The sequence below is a fragment of the Diabrotica undecimpunctata genome, chromosome 6 (assembly GCF_040954645.1).
Source record: "Diabrotica undecimpunctata isolate CICGRU chromosome 6, icDiaUnde3, whole genome shotgun sequence".
Classification (NCBI taxonomy): domain Eukaryota; kingdom Metazoa; phylum Arthropoda; class Insecta; order Coleoptera; family Chrysomelidae; genus Diabrotica; species Diabrotica undecimpunctata.
The window spans coordinates 128,403,601-128,430,945 of NC_092808.1; the positions used below are offsets into that span (position 1 = coordinate 128,403,601).

Here is a 27,345-nt window from a genome sequence, read left to right on the forward strand (position 1 = left end):
TTCAGTCACACGGCTATTGATTGATGCAAGTTATTACGAAATGTGTAACACTGGCGTCGGTTAAAAGGTTTACGCACTAATTAATTTTTTTCGTCTACATCTGATTGAATTTCCTCGAATGGGAGAGATGTTATACTGGTATGAAATATCCCTTGCTATTTATTCTATAAAATAATTTCAAGTATCTTCATCTTTGAATTTATATATATATATATATATATATATATATATATATATATATATATTGAAAAAGTTGTATTTTATTAATTTTCTTTTTATTTATAATAAATGTTGTAATTTTTAAAATCTGTGGTTCGTTGTTTAATTTAATATATACCTCAGCTAGCTCAATTATGTGTTCTAAGCAATCTGTCACTGTGTGACGTCGACTCTGTAGTCTCCTGGTAGAGTTCAAAAAGAAATTAAAACAAAATTTACTTTAGACCTTTGATAAATTAACCCAAATGAAGCACGTTATTTATTAATATTGAACAAATTTAATATAAACAATAAAATTCGTCTGCAACTTGGGTTGCCTTTAAAAATTTACAAAAATAGGAATCGTATAAATCTTAATGTGGTTTCGAGTCGTGACAATAAAAATTTATTACAAAATGTGGAGACTCTATACAAGTACCTAAAAACTAAATAAATATTGCAACTTTATAAAGTGTTTAAATGAACTATAAAGAAAAGAAAATGAACACTTTATTCCGCTGACTTTTAACATGCATTCAAATATAATCAAAATTTCAAATGATCCCCAAAATTATTATTCAACCTTACTTTAAAACAGTTCTGATTTATTTAAAGAAAACTAACTACTCGCAAAATAATTGGTGAAACTGGAATATCAATCCTCTCTTCGGAAGTTAAGGTACGTACTATTCTATTTTTAATTTAATGATCATTAATATTTTCAATTTTTTTAAGGCCTATCGCAATTATGTTAATTCATGAATTTTAATTTTCTCAATTTAAATGACATTTCTGTACTCCAATAATAATTTATAAGTTAAATTGTTTCTCTTACTCTCTGGAACAAATTCTGGATATCTCTGCTGTGGAAACTGTGGAAAAACTAAAATTCTCTTTAGACGAGTTAAAAAAACACTCCCGACCTAGTCCACAATTTCAGGACTCCTTTTTCAAAATTTCTTGTCGGCCTCTCCCAAATCTATCATTCGTTGCTAACAGCAACCAACGTTCTTTATTCTTTTCGTCTTCTATTTTTTTTTTTAAACCATAAAACTGTCCTGTTCTGACACATTTGTCAATCCACATTAATTTCTCATAATCACTTTAATCACATCTAATTTGGGAATTTATAAAAAAAAATGTTCAGATATAAAACTTATTCTATTACAATGCTAATACAATTTATTCTTTTCATCTCCACATCATTGTAATTTCTTATTTAACAAAACCCCTATTAATTTAGCTCCCATAGACTTGCTTGACAGTTTATTTTCTGACGTTTTCAAAATTTCTATGTTTAAATATTTTTTAAGAATTCTTTTTTTGTTCTTTTTAAGGTTTAGACGATTCACCTATACACTAGGCAACTATACTATTCAGAAATTATTAACACTATACCAGGTAAGTCAAAATTAATTTATTTAACAATTTACTAATCTTTTTCTCTCTTTTATTTCAGAGTCGAACCCACATTGTGATGGCTTCATGAAATTCATAAACAACAAACTCATATAAAAATCCATTTAAGTTGTATCCTTTTTAACATATTGAAATCATTTCAATATATATATATATATATATATATATATATATATATATATATATATATATATATATATATGTATATATATATATATATATATGTATATATATATATATATATATATATATATATATATATATGTATATATATATATATATATATATATATATATATATATATATATATATATATATATATATATATATATATATATATATATATACCGAAGGAACCAGCATGAATCGTATTACAAAAATAGAGACTTCAACAGATCTCAGATATGCAAACATGCCTGGAACAATGAGTACCCGAGTACAACGGAAACATGTATCAATAATTATAAAAGAAACGTATGTACAATCTTACTCAATGAAGAAAAAGTGTGTAGCAAATGCATCGACAGAATGTAGCAGACTTTGGTTACCAATACTAAAATAACCAAGAAGTCAGCAATAAGAATATACCAACATTAATGGATTAATATAAGGTCAGAGGCACATCGACTATAGGTATAGAATACACAATACATAAGCACACAATACACAACACATAAAGTTACAACAAATTAGAATTTGATATCGTCACCCAGATAAAACCACTTAAACCATGGCTATCTGCTTGCAAAATCGAGGTCGAGTGAGTTGCCTGTCAATTTGGTCAATACCTAACAAACAGGTGTAGGGAAGCCTGAGTAACAAACCAGGCACTTTTTTTTTCTATCAACCACTACTTTGACATGTATAAAAACTGTTTTGTTCGCTTTGTACTCTTAATGATTTGGTTAAGAAAGAAAAAATCAAATTTGAAAAGATATAAAGGTTAATAGACAAGAACAACAAACAAACTTATTGTAGATAAAGAAGAACAGTTATAGACTTGGGCAAATTACATAAAATATTTGTTTACGGATTATCGTCATATTTCTACCGACACGCTTGATCTGAATGGACCAAAAATATTGAAAAGTGAGGTGATAAAAGCTATAGATCAAACGAAAGATGGGAAAGCAACAGGATGCGATGAAATACCAGTCGAATTTTTAAAAGTTTTTAACGAGAACAAACTGAATGTAGTATTGGAACTGTTTAATAAGATATACGATACTGGTCAAATTCCATCGGACTGGTTGAAATCTACATTTGTGCCCCTTCCCAAGAAATCGAATTCTAAGACGTGTAGTGAAGTTTAATGAGTCGCGTATTATCTATTCCAGAATACGAGCAAAATTAGAACACAGCATAAGTAAAACACAGTTCGGTTTTAGATGCGGTTTTGGAACTCGAGAACCGCTCTTTGCAATGCAAGTCTTGATTCAAAAATGTCTGAATCAACAGAAAGATGTTTACGCCTGTTTTAACGACTATCAGAAAGCATTCGATACTATCAAACATGACAAACTTATAAAACGATTACATCTTACAGGACTTGACACTAAGGACATCCAGATTATAAAAAATCTATATTGGAATCAAACAGCCCACATGAAGAATGGACATATGGTGAGTGAAAACGTAACCATTTTGAGAGCGGTGTATTCTTTCGCCACTGCTTTTTAACCTGTACACGGAACAAATATTTCTAGAGGCACTAGAAGAATACATCGAGGGCATCAAGATTAATGGCGTACCAATAAGTAATTTTCGATATGCAGATGATACTGTTATACTGGCCGATAACATCGAAGATTTACAGATGATGCTAAATAGAGTAAATACAACTGGCAACCAATTTGGACTGAAGATCAATGGAAAGAAAACTAAATTTATGGTGATCAGTAAAAACATATTAAAAGAGTACACCGATGTAAATATCTGGGATATACAGTAAATAATAAGTGGGACGCAGACGTAGAGATTAAGATCCGAATTGAAATAGCAAGATCCAAATTCATCAAAATGAGAAAGCTCTTAAGCAACCGCCACCTAAGCGTTAACCTCCGATGACGCGCCACGAAATGCTACGTACTCTCTACGCTACTTTACGGAGTTGAAGGGTGGACGTTAACAGCAGTAACTATAAAGTAGTTAGTGGCTCTAGAAATGTGGCTGTATTGACGCATACTGAGAAAACCCTGTGTCAGACAGAGTGACCAACACAGAGGTATTAAGATGAATGGGTAAAGAGGTGAGATTGTTAACAACTGTTAAAAGGAGGAAAGCGTCATACCTGGGCCATGTGTTCCGTAATGATAAGTGCAGTCTGCTTCAGCTTATCGTGGAAGGCAAGATTGAAGATAGAAGAGGTTTGGGCAGAAAGAAGAAATCCTGGCTGAGAAACTTGAGAGAATGGTTTAAAATACCAGAAGCTGCTAACATAATACATGCGGCACAAAACAGAGAAACCTATCGTTAGATGGTCGCCAACCTTCGGTAGAAGACGGCACATAAAGAAAGAAAAAGTATTGAAAATAATGACTGTTTTTCTTGAAGAAATATATTCTTGAAAACTAAAAAGAGCTTTACTAGTAAAGCAATAATATTTTCAATATTCCCCCTAAAACTGTCAAATTCGAATGTGCTGACACAAATAATTTAAATCCGCTAAGGATTAAGTCCACAGTCAAAAGAAACCAACAGCACACACACAAATAATTTAAAAAACAAATTCAAAAATATTCTTTTTCCGAGATATTTTTATATTATTAAAGAATATTTTCTTTATTGTTTTAATAGATAATATAAGATATTATAGTTTTTATACAACTTTTGTTTTTTGTCCAAAATCAGTTAATGTCCTATTTCAAAAACTGTATTTTTAATTTTTTGTATCTGTGTTTTTATTTTGCAAAATTGTAATACACTAAAATGTATTCTAAATTGTGTGACGATTAGGTTCTATATAGTATTTAAAGAAAGTAGTAAAAATGTACGCAGTGTTTATCCTACTTCATAATAAACTGTTGAAGTACTGCGCCACGGCACTGACTTATGGTAATTTTGCAATTACCTCAAAGATTAGTTTGCTTCTCAGTATTAACAGTATCTAAAGTCGCTCGAGATTAATATTTCAGTTCGACTGACTTGATCTGAACCGATAAACTTAATTTGTATGTAATTAAAATATTAAAATTGCAGTAATCAATTACTAACGATCCGACAAAGTATGTTGACTACGTATAAATACTATTAATTTAATTATAAACTTGCCAATATATGTCGACACAAAGAAATTTAGAATCTTATCCAGAACACTTTTAGCAAAAGAAATGGCCGAATATAATATACGAACTTATGAATAAAGGTGACGCAAATTGAAATATGTTTTTTATCAAGTAAATTTTTTAGGTACGGACCTGTATTAAAGTTATTTAAATAAAAATTTTACTAATATGAAACTAGACTATTTTAGTACGGTTCTCCTAAAAGTAATAAATTTAAATTAAGGAATAACAATAAAAATCAATAGATTGATAGACACTCGTTGTGTCTATATATTTATAAATAAATATATATTTTTATAATGTCTATATAAATATATATTTTAAAAAATATATATTTTATAATTAATAGCTATAAATATAGTTTATTAATTAATAAATAATAAAAATTTAATGATAATAATAGTATTTTAAGTGAATAATTAACTATATAACTTATTATTTATTGAATCCTACTGGCTGACTTCGCGTTACCGTATACACAGGTAAGCGGTCCCCCACTCTTTGCGCTCTATCTGAAGAAGGGTTGAAGGTACATAAAAGTACTTTAGACAAAAATTGAAGAGAATTTTCCATTCTACAATTTTTCTTACCACCTTAAATGTCATAAAGTGTAAGGGAAACGAGATATTTGCAGAAAACTCATTTTCGTGACCTTTGACCTTAAATATCTTAAGTCGCAGACACGTGATTATATGAGACTTTTGAGGTAAGTTTTATACCATCAAAATAAAGACGTATGCAAATTTTCAGCTTATTATCTTTCATTCCGAGGTTGCATCCTTATTTTACCGGACTAATATGTATATTTATGTTTTATACTACTACTAAAATAATATTTTGACTTGCTACAAACATGTATTTTATATGTGTAAGGTAATAAAATAAAATAAATCTAAATCTATTCTACTGTAGAAGCAAACAAAATTTGAAATGATTTTATTAATGATTTGATTTCTAAATATCAATTTTTTACAATATGTTTCATCTTTAAAAACAATAAAAATCGATCATTTTCCTCACATATTATTACGTGGAATAGTTACTCCTAATTATTTAAATTTCAATACCTATTGAGTTCAATTGACCTTCCCCCAGTCGTAGTTCCATAATAAAATAATTTTAAAATCCGAACGCATTTGCTATCTTCTTTACTCCGAATGCGTTCTCTGTTTATTTTTCGCATCGCTAGAGTTTAAACTAGAAGACAGGGCTAACTTTAATGAACTGTAACTAACTACTAAGTCCTGAGACTTATAAAGGACTCAAATTAAACTAATTAAACTTTAAGCCAACATTAAATCAAAGGAAACAATCTAAACTATTAATATTAATCTGCTTACCTATATAATAAATACAAAAATAAAAAATTATATCTTCAATAAAATAGTTAACTTCAAAAAATATATTTACTAAATACTTAATAAAAATAAAAACGGACATAATATTATTGTTAATAAACTTACCTCTAAAGAGATTGCAGTCTTTAAACAAATTGAAATTAAAGATTATATAAAACCTGAATTAATTTAATTATTACTGAAAATTGCTCAAAAAAAAAAATTATAAATAAAATAATTCAGACTACGATCTTAAAAAAAAAACGAAAAAGCTTTCCATTTCATACTTAACAATATAATACAAAAGGGAATATTCATAACTCCCTAAAAATTAATTTATTAATAAAAACGATTAATAAAAAATGAATAATCCCACAAAAAAATTACATTGAATCTTACTAATAAAACTGCCTGAAAAATAAGGCATATATTTCTTAATCATCTAAAAAAAAAACGTTATTGTATAAAAGTGTACCTAATTTACCATAAAAAAAGGAATCGTCTATTTAATATTATACACTCACTTTAAAAGGTGGTTGGTTTCGGAAAAAGCATATGCTAAAGTCCAAGAAACAGGTAGGCATCCAGATGTCAACAAAAAATGAAAATACCTTCTTATCAGTAGAAAGACGGGATGGTAATCAGAGGCTACTGAGTTAACGAGTTTTTTAGCACAGAGAACCCTATATGAATATTAGAAAAACTATCTTTATATCGAATTTTTACTAAATAACAAACGTACGGCTGCAGATATGTCGGTACTAAGAGATAGTGAATTTATTGCGTTCGAATCCTTTTATAACCTTTTACAACCAGACTAATTAGAATTTTATTTTGAGTGGCGACATATAGTCTTTATCAGGTTCTTGAGGGTGTTGCCGAGAGGTGTCGATTGGGAGTTTTGATCCCAAATTGGGCTCATCGTGCTTCTTACGGTCCTGTGAACTGGACCTAAAAGTATTCCTAGTGTCCACCATTTCTCCTCGAGCAAATTTCGGTACTTGAAGGGGTATAGACGAGTGTATGAACCATCAATGATAATCAGAGCAAAAGTTGGCGCTCAACTCGGTTTTTAGAACTCACGCCCAGCTACACCGAAGATACCCTGATGAATCTTGTGCTGAATTCAAGAAGACAGTGAAATGTTAGAGCACTTATTCTAGCAGCCTTCAGTGTAGCAGATACCTTTGGCGAGCCAGAATTCTTCGAAGTAAGAAACCGCAGAAGCTAAGGAAAGTCCCGGACCCAGTCACTAGCTCCCTACCGAGATGTGGCCCGACACCACGTAAGCTCAGGTTCACTCGACTACAAAACACCGTGGATATACCAGATGAGAAGTGGATGACTAAGAAGACGACGTACCCGCCGAAGGAGTTGTTACGTCGACCGAGGATGGCACCTGCAGAAGAAGGAGATGATATCACCACTACCGACCCCTGGAAGCTGTCGTAAGTGTTGTGTCGTTGTGTGCTTATTTTAACATGATTTCAAATTGTATTTTCTAACTTTGTATTTTTCATGTATTTTGTTAATAAAAATTTTTTCCCAGTCACAGAGTCTCCAGAGGAGGGGACTCTGTGTCTATAGTCTGTGGACTAGTGCGTAGTCCGATGTGCATCGCTCACCCTCTAATCCTTCCTATTGGCTAATCGACCTGAAAATCTTTATTATCGCTCGATATGCGTATATAAAAATTAGTGATTTTCATCTCAGCCAAATCAGTTCCTCACGCTCTCACTAGTCACCTTCACTCTAGGAGCTCTGCTCCAGCTACCACTTCAGACTCTGAGGCTGAGTTATTTCTGCAACGATAATTGGTGTTTTTATTTTACTTGGTCATGTAAGAAATATCTTGTCTTTATCAAGATAAGAGACACCGAAACAATACTTCACTAAGTCCTTACCCAAAGATGGACTTAGCAGAGGATTCTTCGCCTACGACGATCGAAGCTCTCTGCAGAGCCTACGAGGATACTAAGGTAACTATACGCCTATATTTCCCCGAGATGACAAGGGAAGGAATAAACAGCTGCATTCATAGTCTCAGTTTGTTTTCATGGTAAAATCATCACTTAAATTAACCATTTTTCATCTACAACTTATTTCTGTGAATTGGTTTGGCAACAGTTACCTAATAGAGTCTACGTGTTTATTTCTTACCACATTGTGTTAATACAAAAAACATCTTAAGACATGAGTTTTTATTCTTAGTAGACAAGTAAATAAATTAATAGGTTTACATACTGTCCTATGTACCTTATATAGGTAAAAACCTATCCTTTACTTGTGAAATGATTTATTTCTCATTTTAACCCTTTTTTATGCCAAACATGGCATATGTACATTAGCAATACGAAGTTCTTCTAGAAACTGCAAACAATAGACAGCCATTTATTTTATAAGTTGAGGGTATTTCCGGAGAAACCGGAAGTGGAGTAGTAACAGAATAATCAGATGCGTTATGTGCATGCAAAGTTTCATGAATTTCGTATTTTTTGTTTTAAAGATATTTACTTGGTTCCATACTTCACCCCAACCCTGTATATTTGCATTTATTAACTATTTATTGTCAATGGCTGCAGCCAATTCTATAATATGGAACTTATTTAGGAATAATCTTAACAAATTTTTCCAAACAAAAATAGAAACAGTTCAAATCTCTTTTTTCCATCAACTTTATTTATGGTATCAGTTTTTAATAATGTATGATTAGAAAAAATCTTGCTTTTAACAGATACAACTTTTATATTTAACTTAAAATCTAATTCCATTATAAAAGCAAGGTGATTATTTCACATTATACTCCATTAAAAATTAAAAGAAGATATCTGGATAACTTCAAAAGCAATAACATTTCCAATTGAAGATGTGGATTCGAAAAGATTTTAAGTCAAAAAAGTAAATGTTTCAGGAACGAATTTTTTCCATTTTTAAGAATATAATTAAATGTTACTTTGAAATAGAATCAGTCATGTAATTTGCAGGTTCAAATTCTTGATTCAGGACAATTGAAAGTGAGATTTGAACACAAAATCATGGCTTTTAAGAAGTTAAACATTTGGTTTTTTTTTAAAACGTTCTTAAGTCAGTGACTTAAGCACTTTTGGAAAATTCATGTGGGAGATAACTTCATATTATTATTCATTTGTGAGTTTATTGATAATCAGAGCTTGTCTTTAAGATGTCAGCAAAGGTTTAATAACTATCTAAGAAGATAATTAAAAATTAATTTTTATTCATCAAAATCAATTATTCACATTTTTGTCAAAATTTAAAAAGTAGAGTTGAAAAATATTTCAAATAAAAGGCTATAGTTCATCATACACTACAGTATTATTATCGTTGGAACCATTTTGCACATTGGTAAGTGCAGTATTACAAAAGTCTTTTGAACTTTCAGATAATGAAATTAATTTCTCCTTTTCACTTACATAATTCACTAATGGCATAGACTTCACTATATTGTACACTACCAGCAAATTGCATCCTTTTTTTATAACTTTAAAAGTACTAGAATCACCACTGTAGGTATTTTTAGCTTTAATAACATGAGGGCGTTTGACTCCGTGTTCCAAGTACCAAAGAACAAATGGTATCGTTCACACAGTAGCGCACCTAGAATTTGCCTCTAGGGAGGGGGGGGGGGCGGGTTTTGGTTGGTCACCGAAATTTGTTGTCGCGCGTTTAGAACCAACGTCGTCAAAACGTGGCGCTCGTAGAATATACTTCAAACGCTGCGTTTGCAGCAAGCTACTAGTTACTATAACTATACTATATATATATATATATATATATATATATATATATATATATATATATATATATATATATATATATATATACTATAGTTATAGGTGAGGTATGTGATCGTACAGATGGTCACAGTCAAGCGCGCGCTTTTGCCCAGTTGATATCGCTCTGGCTTATTAAAAAATGATCTGTCTACAATGGAAATTAAAAATTTGGATAGGGAAATGTTCATCGATGAAGTGCAAAAGAAAATATATATTTGGGACATGGAATATGACAAATACAAGAACAGAGTTTTAGAAAATATGTCTGACAAGAACTGGTGGACATATTTGCTGGTGAAAATAGCACACTAGAAGACAAGAAAAATAAGATACAATGCAACAGATTTATTTACATAAAATGCTTTCACATAATAATATATTTTTAGGTCAGGTGCACATACTGCATTAAAACATCCTCTGAATTTTCATACATTTGCAAATAATTATAATTAATAATTAAATTTGCTCATATATTTATATATATATATATATATATATATATATATATATATATATACATAATTAAAATATAAATAAATACCTTATTGTTGTTATAAACGAGTTGTTCCTCGGGTACAATCTCAACCTTTACTGCATTTTCACATGGCGATAAGCATTATTTTAATAAAGTTATCAGTTCATCAAAAGATGTTAGACTCATTCGAACTTAGTTAAAAAAATTTGGAGGGTAATTTCTAACAGAATATAGAGTCACAAAATAACCCATGGTCATTATATCATCAATTAAAAGGTGCACCCATAATCTTCTTTGCGTTGCTCTGAATCTACGGTGTAACGAGCAAATATATGCTAACCCCCCCGCGTGTGTACAGGCCCTAAGTCTCCAATATGAAAGGCGTTTGCAAAATCTTTAATTAATTTGGGACGTATTCCAACTTGGAGACCACAAACCGCAACATCAAATAAAGTTCTAATTTGTGGTTAATTAACGTTATAGTCTAATTATATAGAAAATCATAAAAAATGATAAATTATTTATATTTAAATAAAATTATAAATGTACTATTTATTTATTAAATAACTTCGCATTTAATATTATTAACAAGATATTTTTATTTTCAGTAACGTTAATGCCTTCGTCGCGCGGTGTCAAACTAAAAGGTCTTTTTTATTAATTTCGATACGATTTTTTGAGATTACTACACCAAAATTATCATAAAAGACGATCACAAATGGATAGTGAATGTTTGGAAATGGATCTTAGTACTAAGCAAAGGGATGCAGCCCCCTTAAGGGTCGCAAAGTCGGTTTTTTCCATAAGAAGCCTTGTCGATTTGGGAGACGTTGGAGAGAGATTTGAAGAAAGGGAGACTGTAACAAGAACAGGTGAGCATAAATAACACTTCTTTGTTTTATTTCACCGACAAACGTTTTTTTTATTAAGTATTATAATTTTTAAATCTTTTATTATCTAGCAAGTATTTAATTTCGCAGAGCTTTCCATGGTTATTGAATTTTGATATAGAAATATCTTCTTCTTTTTCTAATGACGCTACAACCATGTATGGTTCTTGGCCTGCTTAACAGAATTTTGTTCTGTCGGATACTTTCCTTCGCAATTGCCTGATGTTAATCTACATCGTCTATCCACCTTTTACGGGGCCTTCCCCTTATCGTATTTGCTTGGGGTTTCCAAGCAAATTTCTGTTTCTCTGTATTACTTTTACAGCTTGATTATCTAGGATTCGACTTTGTGCATTCCGCATATTTTGTTTTCCTTTGATTTATATTTAAACCAAATGAAGTGGCTTTCCGTTTCAAATCTATACCTTTTTTGCTTAATAATCCTCTATTGCGGCTTATTATGGCAACATCATATCCAGTTTTCTGATAATAGCTGCCAAAATTAGATTAAAAAGTGTTGTTGATAAGGCATGACCTTGTCTAACTCCATTTTCAATATTAAATGTCTCTCCATCTATTCTCACCATGGCTTTGGAATACTCCAAAGTTATTTGTATAAGTTTAACTAAATTTTTTGGTACTCCCATTATGGGTAGTTGTTTTAACATTTTTTATCAATCTACTCTATCAAACATCTGTTTGAAATCAATTGACCTATTTTGTCTGAAATCACATTGGTATTCACCAATTATTTCTTCTATAATTTCTCTAGATATCTTCTTTGATCTTAGCATCTTATTGAGTCCTTTTACTACCTTTAGCCATTCTTTTTTTGATTAGTTGAATGTCTTTATTTCTATTAGTTAACGTTACTCTCAAATAATCGAACTGTCCGTCTATCTCAAAGGTATATTCCATATCTGGGGAGATACTTTCCAAAACTATCCTAAATGTTCATTATTTTCCTTTATCTCTATACACTTTGTTTTCTCTTCATTTACTTCCAGTCCATACTCCTTGGCTGTACTCTCGAGTCTTTTAAAATCTTTTCTTGATTCTGTTGGTCTTTTTGTTATTATGGCGAGGTCGTTCGTGTATGCTACGCAATGATATTTTTTTGTGGTGATAGATTGAGCCTTTACCCCATGCCCAGGCCCATCATGTCGTAGGCCTCTAGTAATGTTAAAGCTACATGATACATGACCTATCATAACTTTACTTTTGGTTCAAAAGGTTACTTTTGGTAGGTGGAAAAGTCAATATATTTTATTGTGTCGATCAATTTATGTCTGTTTATTGTCTCATATACTTGTAGAGAATCAATAAACAATATGTTTAGTAACAGACTGATTTTGTTTAAATTAGCCAGGATCTGCTGTATTTGAGTGTCTGCTGTATTTGAAGGAATTGTTCTGCATCCTGTTTAATACACTTTTAAAATACCTCAGTTTTCAGTTATTCCTCCTACTAAATGTTGATCCTCATCTTTATAATATTTCGGTGGGGTTTTATATTGACTTTATTCTCTTCTTATTTGTTGGTAGAAGTTCATGACTTTGTTATTTACAAAATCTTATTCAACATTATTTAATTTTCCTTTCAGGTCGAGCCTTTTCTTTGTTCTGCATATTTTCTTTACCTTCCTTCTCTTTTTAGCACATTTGAGCTTTATTGTTCAAATTATTCTTCCTTATGCTATTGATTATGGCTCTAATCCTCTCCTCAATCTCTCTCTTACAACCATTATCATACTAATCTTTTTGTCTTCTTTGAGAGAGTTTTAGTAGTGCTAACTCGGCTGCTTGTTGAATCGTTTCTGTGAGTCGTTCCCACTTACTGTCTATGTTTTGTACTACTCCCTATCCCGATAGTTTCTCCTCTACTTGTTTTTGGATTTTTCCGACATTTTGTCCTTTTTGTGGCAAAACAATTCGATATTACCCGAATTTTCATTCTAAATATCGGAGCCGATTTACACACGTCCATCTCGTTTGTAGGTTGATAGAGAAGTTCGTGTTTGTTTATTATAAATTCTTTATTATCTCGGCTCAAAAATTTTGTTTTTTCCACATTGCTCTTTAGACCTTTTTTTTTTTTATTTTTGTTCTAGCTCTGTTAAATTATTATTACGCTAATACAAGAGTATTGGCGTAATAATAATTTTGTGTCATAAATATGTTGAGTAAATGCCTTGTTACTAAGTAAAGTAAACAAAAAGTCGTTTATTATATTTCAACGACTGTGATATCTCGGGTGGGTACCGATACGACGAAGACAAAATTCTCGTGAATATAGTTATAGTGGTGTCTATAATATAGCTTATATAATTTATTACAATTTACAAAATACCAAAATGTCTGTATTTGATTAAAAACAAGTATAATTTATAACAAATTGACCCCATCACTTCGAGCCTAAGAGCCAATAATAATAATAAAAGTAATAACAACATATTAGTCTGCCGGAGAATAAATTGCAATAAACGGTTAAAAGCAGCTTACAGCTTACAGCGAAATTCTAATCAATAACTTTAAATTATTATTAAACGTGCAAAGCAATGGTGTTCTTTCATAATTTCACTTGATCATGCACCAATCGTGAGCTGGCTATTATCATTAGAAAATTGTAATGGGGCAGTAATATTTTCTAATGAGGTTATGCCTCTCTTTTTAATGTTTTATTAATTGAGATGGTGGGAAAATGTTTTTACCTTTTTACTTTCTTAAAATTGTTCAAAATTAGACAGGGATTGAAGTTCAAATTTATCGTCACTGTAAAGATGCTTATTTCTTGATGCTGGATTTAAACTTTAAATACATGCTGTTAGAACTATTACATTAGACAAACAAACATTACATTAGTCACAAATAATTTTGTTACTAAAATTATGATTTCATGGGTTATTGTCACTGGACAGTCTAATGCAAGTCTTTTGTAATCAAATTAAACAATTTACTTATTGTAATCCTACAAGAAATGCAAACCATGCTTTTAGAACTACATACCGAATCTTCTAAAATAGGACTGAAAATGAATTTAAACAAAACAAAAGTCATGCACTCCGAAGACACCGTAACAATAATAAACGATAAAGTTATAGAAAAAGTTGAAGAATATATATACTTAGGACAAAAAATAATACTAAATAGGGAAATTCAAACTAAAGAAATAAAAGGAAGAAGAAAGTTAACTTGGGCAGCATTCGGTAAACTGAACTATATACTCAGAAATCAACAAATTCAATTACATCTTAGATCTAAAGTTTTTGATGCATGCATTATTCCGATATTAACTTATGCGGCACAAACATGGACAATCACAAAAAAGAATATGAATATACTTAGAGTCACTCAACACGCGATGGAAAGAGCAATGCTAGGTATATCACTTAAGGACAAGAAAACAAACACATGGATAAGACAGAAAACCAAAGTCACCGATGTGGTGCAAAAATCATTAAAGTTGAAATGGGAATACGCTGGACATGTAGCTAGGAGCGATCTAAACAAATGGCACAGATCAATTTTAACCTGGAGACCATACCAACACAAAAGACCCAGAGGCAGACCTCCTATGAAATGGACAGATGATCTGAAAAGGACTGCCGGGAAAAATTGGCTACAAGTAGCGTACAATAAAAAACAATGGAAAGGAAGACTTGAAGAGGCTTATGTTCAGATGTGGACGTGAATGGCTAGACGAAGAAGAAGAAGAAGAATCCTTATTACAGATTATTTGTTAAAAAAAATGGTGTTTTAAAAAAAAGGTAAAACCGTCTTTAGGATAGGATAGAATATTTCTATATTACATATCAGCGATTGGTATTTAGCTGGATATACGTTGACACAAATCGACTACATAACCATGCGGAAAAGATGGAAACCATAGAAAAATTCATCAGACAAAACAGCTAATGCTAAATAATGCAGAAGAATTCTAGATGAAACTGATAAACAAGGAAACACCACAAATTTTAGATGACACAGGGAAAACACGGAACGGAATAAAAAGTTGGATACGTTTAGGGTAAAAAGAGTGCACATCGCATATAAATTCAAGAGAACAAACATTGGATGTCAGGGGAAACCTTATATTTAGTGAAAAAAAAAGAAGAGTTATGCTACAACATACCAAAAAACAACAGGAAACAACACTTCAAAAAATAACAGAGCTAAGCAGAAAATATGTGTGCATCAGACATAAATGCAACCATATAAATAACGTGTGTCAAGAACTCGAAGAACATGCAAAGCGCCATGAAAGACATGAACTATTTAAATTAAATATTTGGCCCGAGTGTTTATGCCACAACTTTAAGCCATTCAAGATCACAATGGAAAAATAAAAACCGACACAGAGAGCATTCCAGAAACATGAAAAAATTAGTGCTCAAGATACAAAGACACTTCAAAAGATGCATCAGTCTCAGAACACAAGAAACATGCATTCAAAGAGACATAACCAATCATTTTACAAGCAGAAGTAAAAAAAGTTCTTAATCAATTAAGAAAAAAATCCCAGGGATAGATGGCATACCAACAGAGACTCTAAGAGCAATGGGCCAGCTTGTCCTAGATATAATACTGGATGTGTGCATCACGATATGAATCTCAGATGAATGGGTTGATGCGTGATGCGAATGTACCTTTATCAATTTTTATAAAAAAGCTAACCATATGCAACAATTATGGAACTATTGCTGATTTTTACCAGGAAAAGGAAAACGTAAGCAGATATTGAACACCAAAGACTTTCGATTCAGTAAAATGGAATCACCTAACTACCAAATTAACCTAATAGGAAATCTTTATGATAAAAACCCAAGCCAAAGTTAAAATTTACGCAATATATCCAGATGCGTTCAAAAGAAACGTTCAAAATGGACTATAGAACTATTGGTAGTAGAAGAAAAGGTAGAAGGCCAAAGACTAAGAGAAAGATCTTCAACACGATGGGTAGACCAAATGAAGACTCTGGTGGGAAGATACCTACATAAAGCCGTCTATCTGGCATAGGATCGCAGCCAATGGAGGCAGCAAGTTAACAATATTTAGAGTGTCACCATGCCCTGACCAGGGCCCATGGAATGAGGAGAGAGGAGGTTGACTTTTATTAAAATGATATTTCCCCAAAATACCAAAATTGTTAATTTCTTTATTAGCCAATTTTTTAAAAGCATCATGTACGTATATTATATTTTGTTGCATTTTATTTAATTAATATAATAGTTACTTATAGTTAGTAGTAATTACGGTTTCATTCATTAAAAATAGTACGTATTGTTTTAAAATAGATTTAACTATTAATTAGTGTAACTAATGCTTATTAAAAGAATACGGAATAATTAATATAATAGGTAAAAAATATTTAAAATTAATATAAATAATGTTTTGCTGCACCAGTCATTATCATTATTTAATCATGTTCAAGGCTAAGTGGATGTCAATAACTATTAATTATACTAAATTATATTATTATTCCTATTAGTGTGCGATATATATCTTATATATATATATATATATATATATATATATATATATATATATATATATATATATATATATATATATATATATATATATATATATATATATATATATAGAAGACATTTGTTTATGGAAGTACACATTATAATATTCTTATAACACTATAAACAAATTTGCAACGTCATTTTCGTCAAAAAATTAAAAATGAATAGCTCCTCCTTGATTTCCTATACCCTCAGTTACTCTTTTGGGATTGATCGAATTAATTGGTCTATATCATATTGCGGAATACTCCAGATTCTTTTTATGGTATTTCGCAGATCTTCTAAGTTTGATGGAGAACTCTATGGATTCTTGTATGAACTTCATGGATTCTTGTATGAACTCCATTGTTTCATGGACAATGTGAGGTCTTGTCTTATCCTGTTGAAATATCGCATTTGGAATGGTTTGTAAGTAAGGAAGTAAAACCGGTTGCGGTACTTTAACAGTATATCGTTGAGCAGCCAGAGTGCCATTAATAAGAATTAGAGGTGATCTGGTGATCTGCTGCCCAAACATATAGCACCCCATACCATAATTCTTGGTTGTCTTGCTGTATAATGTTCAACAGCCAAGTCTTTATTTCATCTCTCACCTCGAAAACGTCTTATCCTTATGCGCCTATCAGATTCACCCAAACAAAACTTAGATTCATCACTGAAGCACAAAAAATTCCATTGGTCATTCCAGTTTTGCCGAGCTCTGCACCATTCTAAGCGTCGAGCCTTATGCAGTGGTGTCAAAGGTAACACCAAAAGCAGACAGTAACCTCCCAGTCCCATTTTAAGTAATATTTGATTAACTGTTCTTCTTAATACTACCATTCCTGTAGCTGCAACTAAATCATCTCTTCCTTGATGTACCCAATTCCGTCTATTTCTGAGAGCATAAAGTATAAGATGGAACAAATCACGGCCTTGCAATAATCTAGAACGTCCAGACCCTCCACGATGCCGATAAGTCTCATCATTGGACCTCCTCTTCCAAACTCTTAACACCATTGATAAATTAGCTTCAACTCTTCGTGAAATTTTCCGTAAATCAAAACCGGCCTCTTTCATGCCTACAATGCGTCCTTTTTCGAAGTCGATTAAATAACGAATTTGCCGATAACCGCGAACTATAGGCAATTTAATTTTTTTGGGAAAATCAAAAACAATCCAAAAAAATAACAAATAAACAATAAAAAATACAAAGAAATAAACTTTCGTATCTTTTTTGTTTTTGCAAAAAAAAAACTTCAGTTAAAGAACCGATAGCGAGGTAAAAACTTTATCACATATATATTTTTAGACAAGACTTACAAAGAAATACTTTTGATATATATATATATATATATATATATATATATATATATATATATATATATATATATATATGAAAATTAATTGAACAATTTTTAACATGAAGAAAGTAGTTTTTTTGTTCTACGTGAATAATTGTAGTATATGGATCTAAATTCAGAAAGGTACTTTCCTTCACACTTTTTACAGGCTTAGGACTGTCAGCAAAAAACTGGCGTGTTTAAAAGTTTTTGCTCTTCCTAATCGGATATCGTTAAAAATGTACAGTAATAATAGTTCTATTTACAGTATATACATACAAACGAATACTTAATGTACAAAAAATAGATGAATTGAAAAAAAAATATAGAAAAATATATACAAGTTAATATTTACAAAAAAAAAATACCCAATATAACCAAAATATATTTATGAATTGTATCTAAATACCTAATTCTGTTGCGCTGTCGCTATCCTGTTCAAGATTAATAACAATTGGCTTAATTATGTGATTCAAAGTAACATATGAATTTTCTACGTTCATTACATGGCGTACTGAATTTTTTAAACTTTCTGGGGAGATATCATCAACACATTTCCTTATTAATTCGACTACACTACCACTTAAAGTCGGAGAAACATTTTGTGACCTAACATTTGACTTTAGTTGGTGCCACATATGCTCTATGGGATTAAATAAACAATAGTAGGGCGGAAGCAAACATATACTTTTTTAATAGAAAATGATTTTAACACTTCTAACAGTTCATTTTTTAAATAACTTTCTTCAAAATATATATCGTTTTCTAATAGGTAGTTTTGAATTTCAATTTTCGTGTTATTTGCACTTGGAGACTTATGTAATTGATGACTGTGGTAACTTGCATTGTCCATTACTATCACACTATTTTGAGGTAGGTTAGGTATAAGACAATTCTTAAACCATTGCTCAAAAAGCTCTGCCGTTGTATCCTAATGGTAGTCCACGCAGGAGTCTTTAATGTTCTTTGCAGAAAGCCATAAGGCATTTGGGACCCAACCATTTTCTGATCCTGCATGTAAAATTGTTATTCTTTTCCCTTTGTTTGATGGAGCTTTTGTTTGACACCTGGTGGAAGAATCGGACCATCCTTTGGATGGTGTTTCATGAGTGTCAAACCATGTCTCGTTCAGATAAATTATTGGTCGATCTTCTGTACGGTACTTTCTTATGGAAGTTATATATTCAGTACGCCACTTTTGTAAACGATGGGACTCCATAAGCACTTGCCTTTTGTCAATTGTACGATATCTGAAGCCCATTTTAGACAAAATCCTCCAAAGACTAATATGGCTACAGTTTATTTGTGTATCATCATTAGTAAGCCGTTGTTTTAAAGCATCTAATGTAGGTATCCGTTGCTCTTCGTACATTGTGTAAATTTTTCGTCTTATTAAGTCGTTATCACTTTCGTCAATACATTTGGTAGAACCGGCATCCTTACGCTTCCTTATTGACTTAATGGGATTTGATGTAATTCTTTTCACTGTGGTTAGAGGTATTTTCGTTAAATCAGATATTTCACTGGCAGCAGTATTAGCAGTAAGTCCTCTTGTAAGTAAAGAACTATATATTGTTTTTACGATTTCTCTAGCGTCAGCAGATAAATGCTTTTTCTTTGCTGGAACACTGGAAGAAGCACCATCAATGTTTTTCCACGGACGCCACATAATGCTGTTTTATAGGTATAAATAGGTATAACACTGGTAACACTTGTAACACTTTCAACTAAATGAAACAAAATGTATATTTAAAAATTTCTCATCGGTTTTATATACTTTTACAAATTATACAAAATAGAGGGAACCTGTATAATTATTCCAGGAAATACTTAACGATCAACAAATTCATTGTGGTCATTAAAAGATCAACCATTGATAGTAAAACTCACTGTTAAAATGTTTACAACTTTATGAAATAAAATGTATTCTAATCGTTTTTATAATTTTATACGATTTTTTAATCGTTTTTATATTACCAGGAATTTATTATACAAACAAGATAACGACACTCCACAGTAGCTTCAATTTTACCTGAATACTTACCTGCTCAACTAATGTTAACTAAGCTGGGGTACTTGCGTTTGGGTTTTATTGCAATCATTAAGCACTTAACCATTTTTCGTGAAATAAACTATACCGTCACCGTAAGCGATGTCTATATTAAAATTTGTTTCCCTCTTGGTTGTTTTGTAGTTGAGATTTATTGATTTTTTATATTTATAGGAAATTTAAATGATGTCTGGTATTTTAACTTCAGATATCTACGTATGTCCTGATGCCAAGTACATTTAAGTATATTTTTGTGGGGATAGAATCCATTTATGATTTTTAGGTCAAATTGTGTACATAGGTTTATAAGTCTATTTCCGTTATTACATATTTGTGTCTTCTTTACCAAAGTTACCTATTACTGAGTTATTCTGTCTTTATTTTGTTTACCACCTCTACTAGATAAACCGTCTGAACGTTTATTTATTTCGGATGAGATAAAGGCACACGTGAGACTTAGATAGACTTAATAATTTTGTATTAGTTATTAGTTAGTATAGTTATTAATAAATGTTTATCTAAAAAACAGGTTTATGTTCTTTAAGTTTACAATGTCTGTTGAGAATTTTTAAGGAATTAAAAATATCTTGCCTTGTGTTAAGAATTTCACATAATTAAAGCTGCTTTATTTAAACAAAAGTTGGTAGTATCCGCGATAGTGAGGTCATAATTGTACACCTAAGTGCATTAAACGTTAAGCATAATGATGATGGAATTGCAATTTATATGATAATGTTAAAATAATGGTTTAAATTTCAACTTACATTCTGCTTGTGAGGTGCAAATTATGTTTACAAAATAAGTAAAAAATAAGATAATTATCGAATATTAATCAAGTGGATATATTCCCCTCTTGTTTCGCATCCGGGCATTTTATATTCATCGTATAATGTTACTTTATAGAATTTCAAGGGGTCCTTCGACAAAAAAATCCCGATAGGATTTCGTGTTTATAATACGACAAATCTTCTTCTTAAAGTGCCTATCCGTTCCGGATGTTGGCGATCATCACGGCTATCTTTACTTTGTTTATTGCAGCGCGGAACAGTTCAGTGGTAGTCGTGTTATACCACTTTCGTAAATTTTGAAGCCAGGAAATGCGTCTTCTTCCCGGTCCTCTCTTACCATTTACCTTCCCCTGGAGAATCAGCTGGAGAAGGCCGTAACGTTCTTGATTTCTCATTACGTGTCCTAGATATTCCAACTTTTTAGTTTTGACGGTCATGAGAATTTCACATTCTTTCCCCATTCTACGCAGGACCTCCACATTAGTAACTCTGTCAACCCAGGATATACGTAAGATGCGCCTATAACAACACATTTCGAAAGCTTCGAGCCGATTTATAGATGCAACAGTCAGTGTCATGTGAATATGTAGCAGTTCAATAGACGACATTTTGTTTTTAATGATATGTCTCGACTGTTGAAAATGGTTCTCATTTTAACGAATGCTGTTTTTGCTTTTATTATTCGCTGTTTAATTTCTGTTGAGTGATCCCATTGGCTATTTAAATTGGTGCCTAGATATGTATATTGCTCGACTCTTTCGATATTCTGTTGGTTGATTGTAAGTTAAGCCTTTAGTATTGGTTTTTTACTAATTGTCATAAATTTGGTTTTCCTTATGTTAAGAGCTAGTCCGTATCTGTTGCTGACTTCTGTTATGCGATTTGTTAATATCTGTAAGTCATTCAGATTATCGGCAAAAACTATAGTGTCATCTGCATATCTAATGTTATTCAACCATTCACCGTTTATTAGTATTCCTTTCGCACAACCGTCTAAAGCTTCCTTAAATACCCATTCAGAATAAATATTGAACAACAATGGAGACAAAATACAGCCCTGTCGTACCCCACGTTCTATTGCAATTTTATCAGTTAACTGGTCTTCTATTTTGATTTTGGCCGTTTAATTGTAGTAAATGTTTTTGATAATTCTAAGATCTTTGTTGTCAATTCCAATTTCTTGCTTTAGAGTCATTAATTTGTCATATTTTACTCTGTCAAATGCTTTCTGGTAATCTATAAAGCATACGTATATGTCACAATTCACATTCCTGCATCTCTGAAATAGCACCTGCACAGCAAAAAGGGCCTACCGTGTTCCCAGAGCATCACGAAATCCGAATTGTGTTCTTGTTAGTTGTTCCTCACATTTTGTATATATTCTTTTGTGAATGACCTTTAGAAATGTTTTAAGTAAATGGCTCATAAGACTTATAATTCTATAGTCTTCGCACTTTCTCGCATTGGGTTTTTTTGGAAGATTTATAAAAGTTGACACTAACCATTTTTGGGGAATTATGCCTGTATCATATATATTGTTAAATATATTTGTCAACCATTTTATGCCATCATAGGCCATAAGTTTTAAGAATTCTGAGTGAAAATTATCAGGGCCTACTGCTTTATCATCTTTGGTGCTTTTGATGGCATATTTTACTTCTTCGACTGTAAATGGTGGTCCAGATTCGCAATTGGTGTTTGTTTTAATACCATTGTTACTTCGTATATCTTCAAAAGTTTTTTTCCACGTATTTAATCCAAATATCCCTTTTATTCTCTATTTCCAGTACTATGTTTCCTTGATTATCTGTCAGGAATCCAGTGTTCTTGTGTTTATATAAGCCTGCCGCTTCTTTAATCTTGTTATGGAGGTTAAATGAATCATGTTTTTGTTCTAATGACTCTATATCTGTACAGAGACAAATAAAAAAACTTTTTTGAGTGCAGTCAAAAAGTAATATATGAAAAATGGTAAATGTATGGCTTGGAGTAATTGATGATCATTTAATCGGTCCGTCTTTCCTCCCAAGAAGAACTAACTGAACCTAGTGACGTTGGGAACGGGATAAGACAGGGAGATTCCATGAGTCCTTTATTGTTCAACCTTCTTATGAATGAAATATTAAAAAATGTAAGAACTGAAAAAGAATACCAAATGGGAAAAATACTACTTGAAATAATCTATCTCTCTCAAAGTAAAGATGATCTACAACGTATGCTGCTCCAATTTAATATAACTGACAGAAAATTTAACATGTTAATTTCCCCAAAAAAGACAAAATGCATGGTTACAACAGCAAATTTACTAAGATGTAAATTGGCGCTGGAAGGTCAGATAATAAAACAATTGACGGAGTTTAAATGTCTAGGCATCACATTATCTAGCTACAGAAAGCTCGAAACAGAAGTGGAAGATCAAGTAAATAGAGCAAACAGAGCCGCAGATTGCCTGAATAAAACTATATGGAGAATTAAAAATATCGGAAAAGAAATGAAAGGCAGAATTTACAAAACAGGCATCAGACCAATATTAAGATACGCGGCAGAAACGCGACCTGACACATAGTAGACAAAAAGAATATTAGAAATAGCAGAGATGAAATCACATAAAAAAATTAACAGTTAAACACTATGGGACATAGCTAGAAGTACAGATATACTACGTAGATGCAAGGTGGAGAATTTCAAGGACTGAGTAGGAAATAGAAGAGTAGAATGGAACGATCATATAAGCCGAATGACAACAAATAGAGTAGTAAAGACTGCAAGAGACGGTTCCTTAATAGGAACACGATTAGTAAGAAGACCACAAAAACGATGGAACGAGAACTTACTGGAAGCACATTGAAAAACACACAGAGTCATGTCAACATAAAAAGAAGAAGATATTTTCTCCCACAATTACTAACAGACGAATCTTACCTTAGTTTCTTACAGGAAGAGTAAGCTATTTATGGAGGTTATTTTGAACATTTGTTGTCGCTTTGCGCTTATTTTAAAATTTTTATTAGTGTTACTTTCTGTTCTGGTTGAATGCTATTATATTAAATAGTTCTTGATAATATATTAAAGAAATAAAAAAAAAAAATACGCGATAAAATGTTTTATCTTTTTGCACAAAAATAAGTCCTCATATGAAAAATAGGCAAGAAAAATTTTTTGTCACAAATTTAACGACGAATTCAAAAATAATTTTTTATTTGAAATATCTCAGTGGCGTACCACGATTTCTTTTAAAAAATCAGACCATTACTGGAGCTGCGCCAATGATAAATATAAAATTCCTTATTGAATATAAAAAAATGAGCAAAAACTACCTGTTAAAATCCACTAAATTTCATTTGCATATCTCAACCGGTTTCAGAGCAATAAATAAAGCGTCAGTTAGTAAGAAAAATTTCATCCCCCCTGAAGTTTGTCGTACTTATGTATTTAGATTAGATTAAGAGAGGTGGCCCTTCGGCCTATTCCACTGCGACCTTTTCAGATCTATTGTGGTCCTCTAGTCCTAGATAACATTCTCTAGCCTGACCCTTTTTATAAAGTCTAGTAGCTTCGAGACTGTACCTTCCATGTAGCTATTTGCCGGTGGATTTTCTTCTCCTAATGCAAAGAACCGCACATTTGCCAGACTGTCACACTGACATAAAATGTGCTCTGCTGTTTCTTCTTCGAGGTGACAGAATCTGCACAGGTCATCGTCTGATAGTCCCATCAGCTTCAAGTGCCTATTTAGCTTACAGTGCCCTGTTAGAAGACCTACTATGACCTTGACTGTTCTCCTGTCTTTGCTTATTAGGTCTGCCGTAAATTTTGGCGAATGTTCTGTAATGAACTGTTTCGCTTGTCTTTGTCCTGGTGAATTCCTCCACCATTCCAGCGATTTGCGAGCTACCCACTTCCTTGTAGCCGTTCTTGTTACTGATTTAGCAACTCCGCAGAAGGGTTCCGGTCCAATGAATGGCAATGATGAGCCTTGTTTGGCCATTTCATCTGCTTTTTCATTGCCCTTATGACCCTCGTGCCCCGGTACCCAGGCTACCGTAACCTTGCTACGGTCTCCTAGTTTATTTAGGGCACACACGCAATCCCATACTAGCTTAGAATTGACCTCTACGGAATTGAGTGCCTTAAGCGCTGCCTGACTATCTGTGAAGATAGCAACTGAACAGAACGTTCTTTCCTGCCTTTCTATTTCTTCCACGCAGTGATGGATTGCAGTTATTTCCGCCTGGAAAACTGTCACATCCTTAGATAGACTTACCGGGAAATCTATCCCTTGATTTGTCCCTACTATGCCGGCTCCCACACCCTCCGATGTTTTTGAGCCATCCGTGTACCAGGTAGCAGCAGCTTGTATGGGTACACCTTTATTCCAGTCTTCCCTGCCTGGTATCTTAATTGTGAACTTATTGTTAAAGCTATATCTCGTAACTGTTGCATCGATAGGTTTCCCCATCACAATATCGGCTTTTAGCTCCTCGATTAGCTTTCTGTTGTCAGTACCATGCATCTGGCTTATATGTCGCTGACTATGGATTAATCTGTGCATCACGGATCTGGCTTCGCCCTGTAAAAAGATATGAAGTGGTGGTAGATTCAATAGGACTTCCAGCGATGCAGTGGGAGTTGTTTTTAAGGCCCCCGTAATACACAGGCATGCTAGCCTTTGTGTATTACCTAGCAGCCTTATTGCTCCCACTTGCTGCGTCTTTGTCCACCACGTCACCGAGCCATAGGTTATCATGGGTCTAATAACCCTTGTATATAACCATAGAGTCATTTTGGGGTTAAGTCCCCAATTCTTACCGCACATTCTTCTACATCTGCCCAAGGACATAGTAGCTTTCTGTGTGGTTTTTAGAATGTGAGTATTCCATGTAAGCCTATGATCAAAATATACCCCAAGGTATTTTGTTTCTTTGGCAAATGAAATCTCTGTTCTTCCCAGCACCGGTGGTTTTAGGCCTTGTAGTGCTGTTTTTTTGGTGAAGTTGACAATTTGTGTTTTCTGAGCATTGACTATCAGTCTCTCTTGTTTACACCAGTCGTCAACTATATTTAGGGCTGCTTGCATTCTCTCAGAAACTACCTGAGCAAACCTGCCCCTGACAACGATTGCTATATCGTCAGCATATCCTAGACAATACTTATGTATTTACTAACATGTATATAGTAGAGAGGAAAGAAGGCAACGCCTGCTGCAACATCTTAACTTCTTCTTCTTCAGTGCCTTATCCGGTCCGGATATTGGCGATCATCAAGGCTATCATGGTTTTGTTGACTGCTCTGCAAAACAGCTCCGCTGAGGTCATCCCAAACCATTGTCGGAGATTTTTCAACCACGAGATACGACGGCGTCCCGGTCCTCTTCTGCCAAATACTTTACCCTGCATAACAAGTTGAAGAATTCGATATTTTTCTTCGTTCCGCATCACGTGGCCGAGGTACTCAAGCTTACGTTGTTTAATTAAATTAAGCACTTCTTTTTCTTTTGTCATGCGCTGGAGGACCTCAACGTTGGTGACATGGTCCACATAAGATATTTTTAGTATCCTTCTGTATATCCACATCTCGAAGGCTTCGATTCGTTTTTCAGTGGCTTGCGTCAGTGTCCAGGCTTCAACTCCATATAGTAACATCTTAACAGTCTACCGTTATTTCCTGGCATTTTCAAATCGCGCAGATCAATACTACAGTTCATTCAACCAACTTACAGCTCTAAACGATTAATGGAATTCGCAGAAAACCTTTCGTTGTAGTAAAAGGCACGGTAAACTGCACTGGAATTCTCCATAATCTTTTTAATTACTTACATTGTTTAGAATATTTTTGCCTGTATTATCGGTTGGAGTTAATTTGCAGTAAATGAGGAGCAAAAATTCAAATTTTAAATATTATTGTTTATTTGGCTAATAATGAATGTATAAATATAATGGTTAACGTATAATTATTTTGTAAATAACATTATAATAGTGTACTTACTGGCTATTTAAATTTAGAAATCATCATCATCGTCACTAAATTCACTACCGCTATCATTATGTAAATCTATAATCACTAGATTAATTTCACTAATTTTATTCTTCCGGATCCACCACTCTTCTATTAATTATTCACATTTATTTATAGCTTTGGCCCATATTTCTGGAGTTGCAGTTTTAAGAGCTTCTTGCCACATTTCCCTAACTGGGTAACCATAGCACTTGATGTCCATAACTTGATACAATTTTTTCACTCAAACTAGGTAACAGTTTC

At 32.5% G+C, this 27,345-nt stretch overlaps 1 protein-coding gene across 1 annotated transcript in view; it reads left to right on the forward strand.

The window, feature by feature from the left end:
- The window catches only part of al (aristaless related homeobox), a 513,209-nt gene that overhangs the window by 39,569 nt on the left and 446,295 nt on the right, over nt 1–27,345 (forward strand). Inside the window, exon 2 of the mRNA XM_072535378.1 lies at nt 11,116–11,379. Within this exon, the coding sequence (XP_072391479.1) occupies nt 11,226–11,379 (154 nt within the window). The 5' untranslated portion in view covers nt 11,116–11,225. The remainder of the gene's footprint in view (nt 1–11,115; nt 11,380–27,345) is intronic.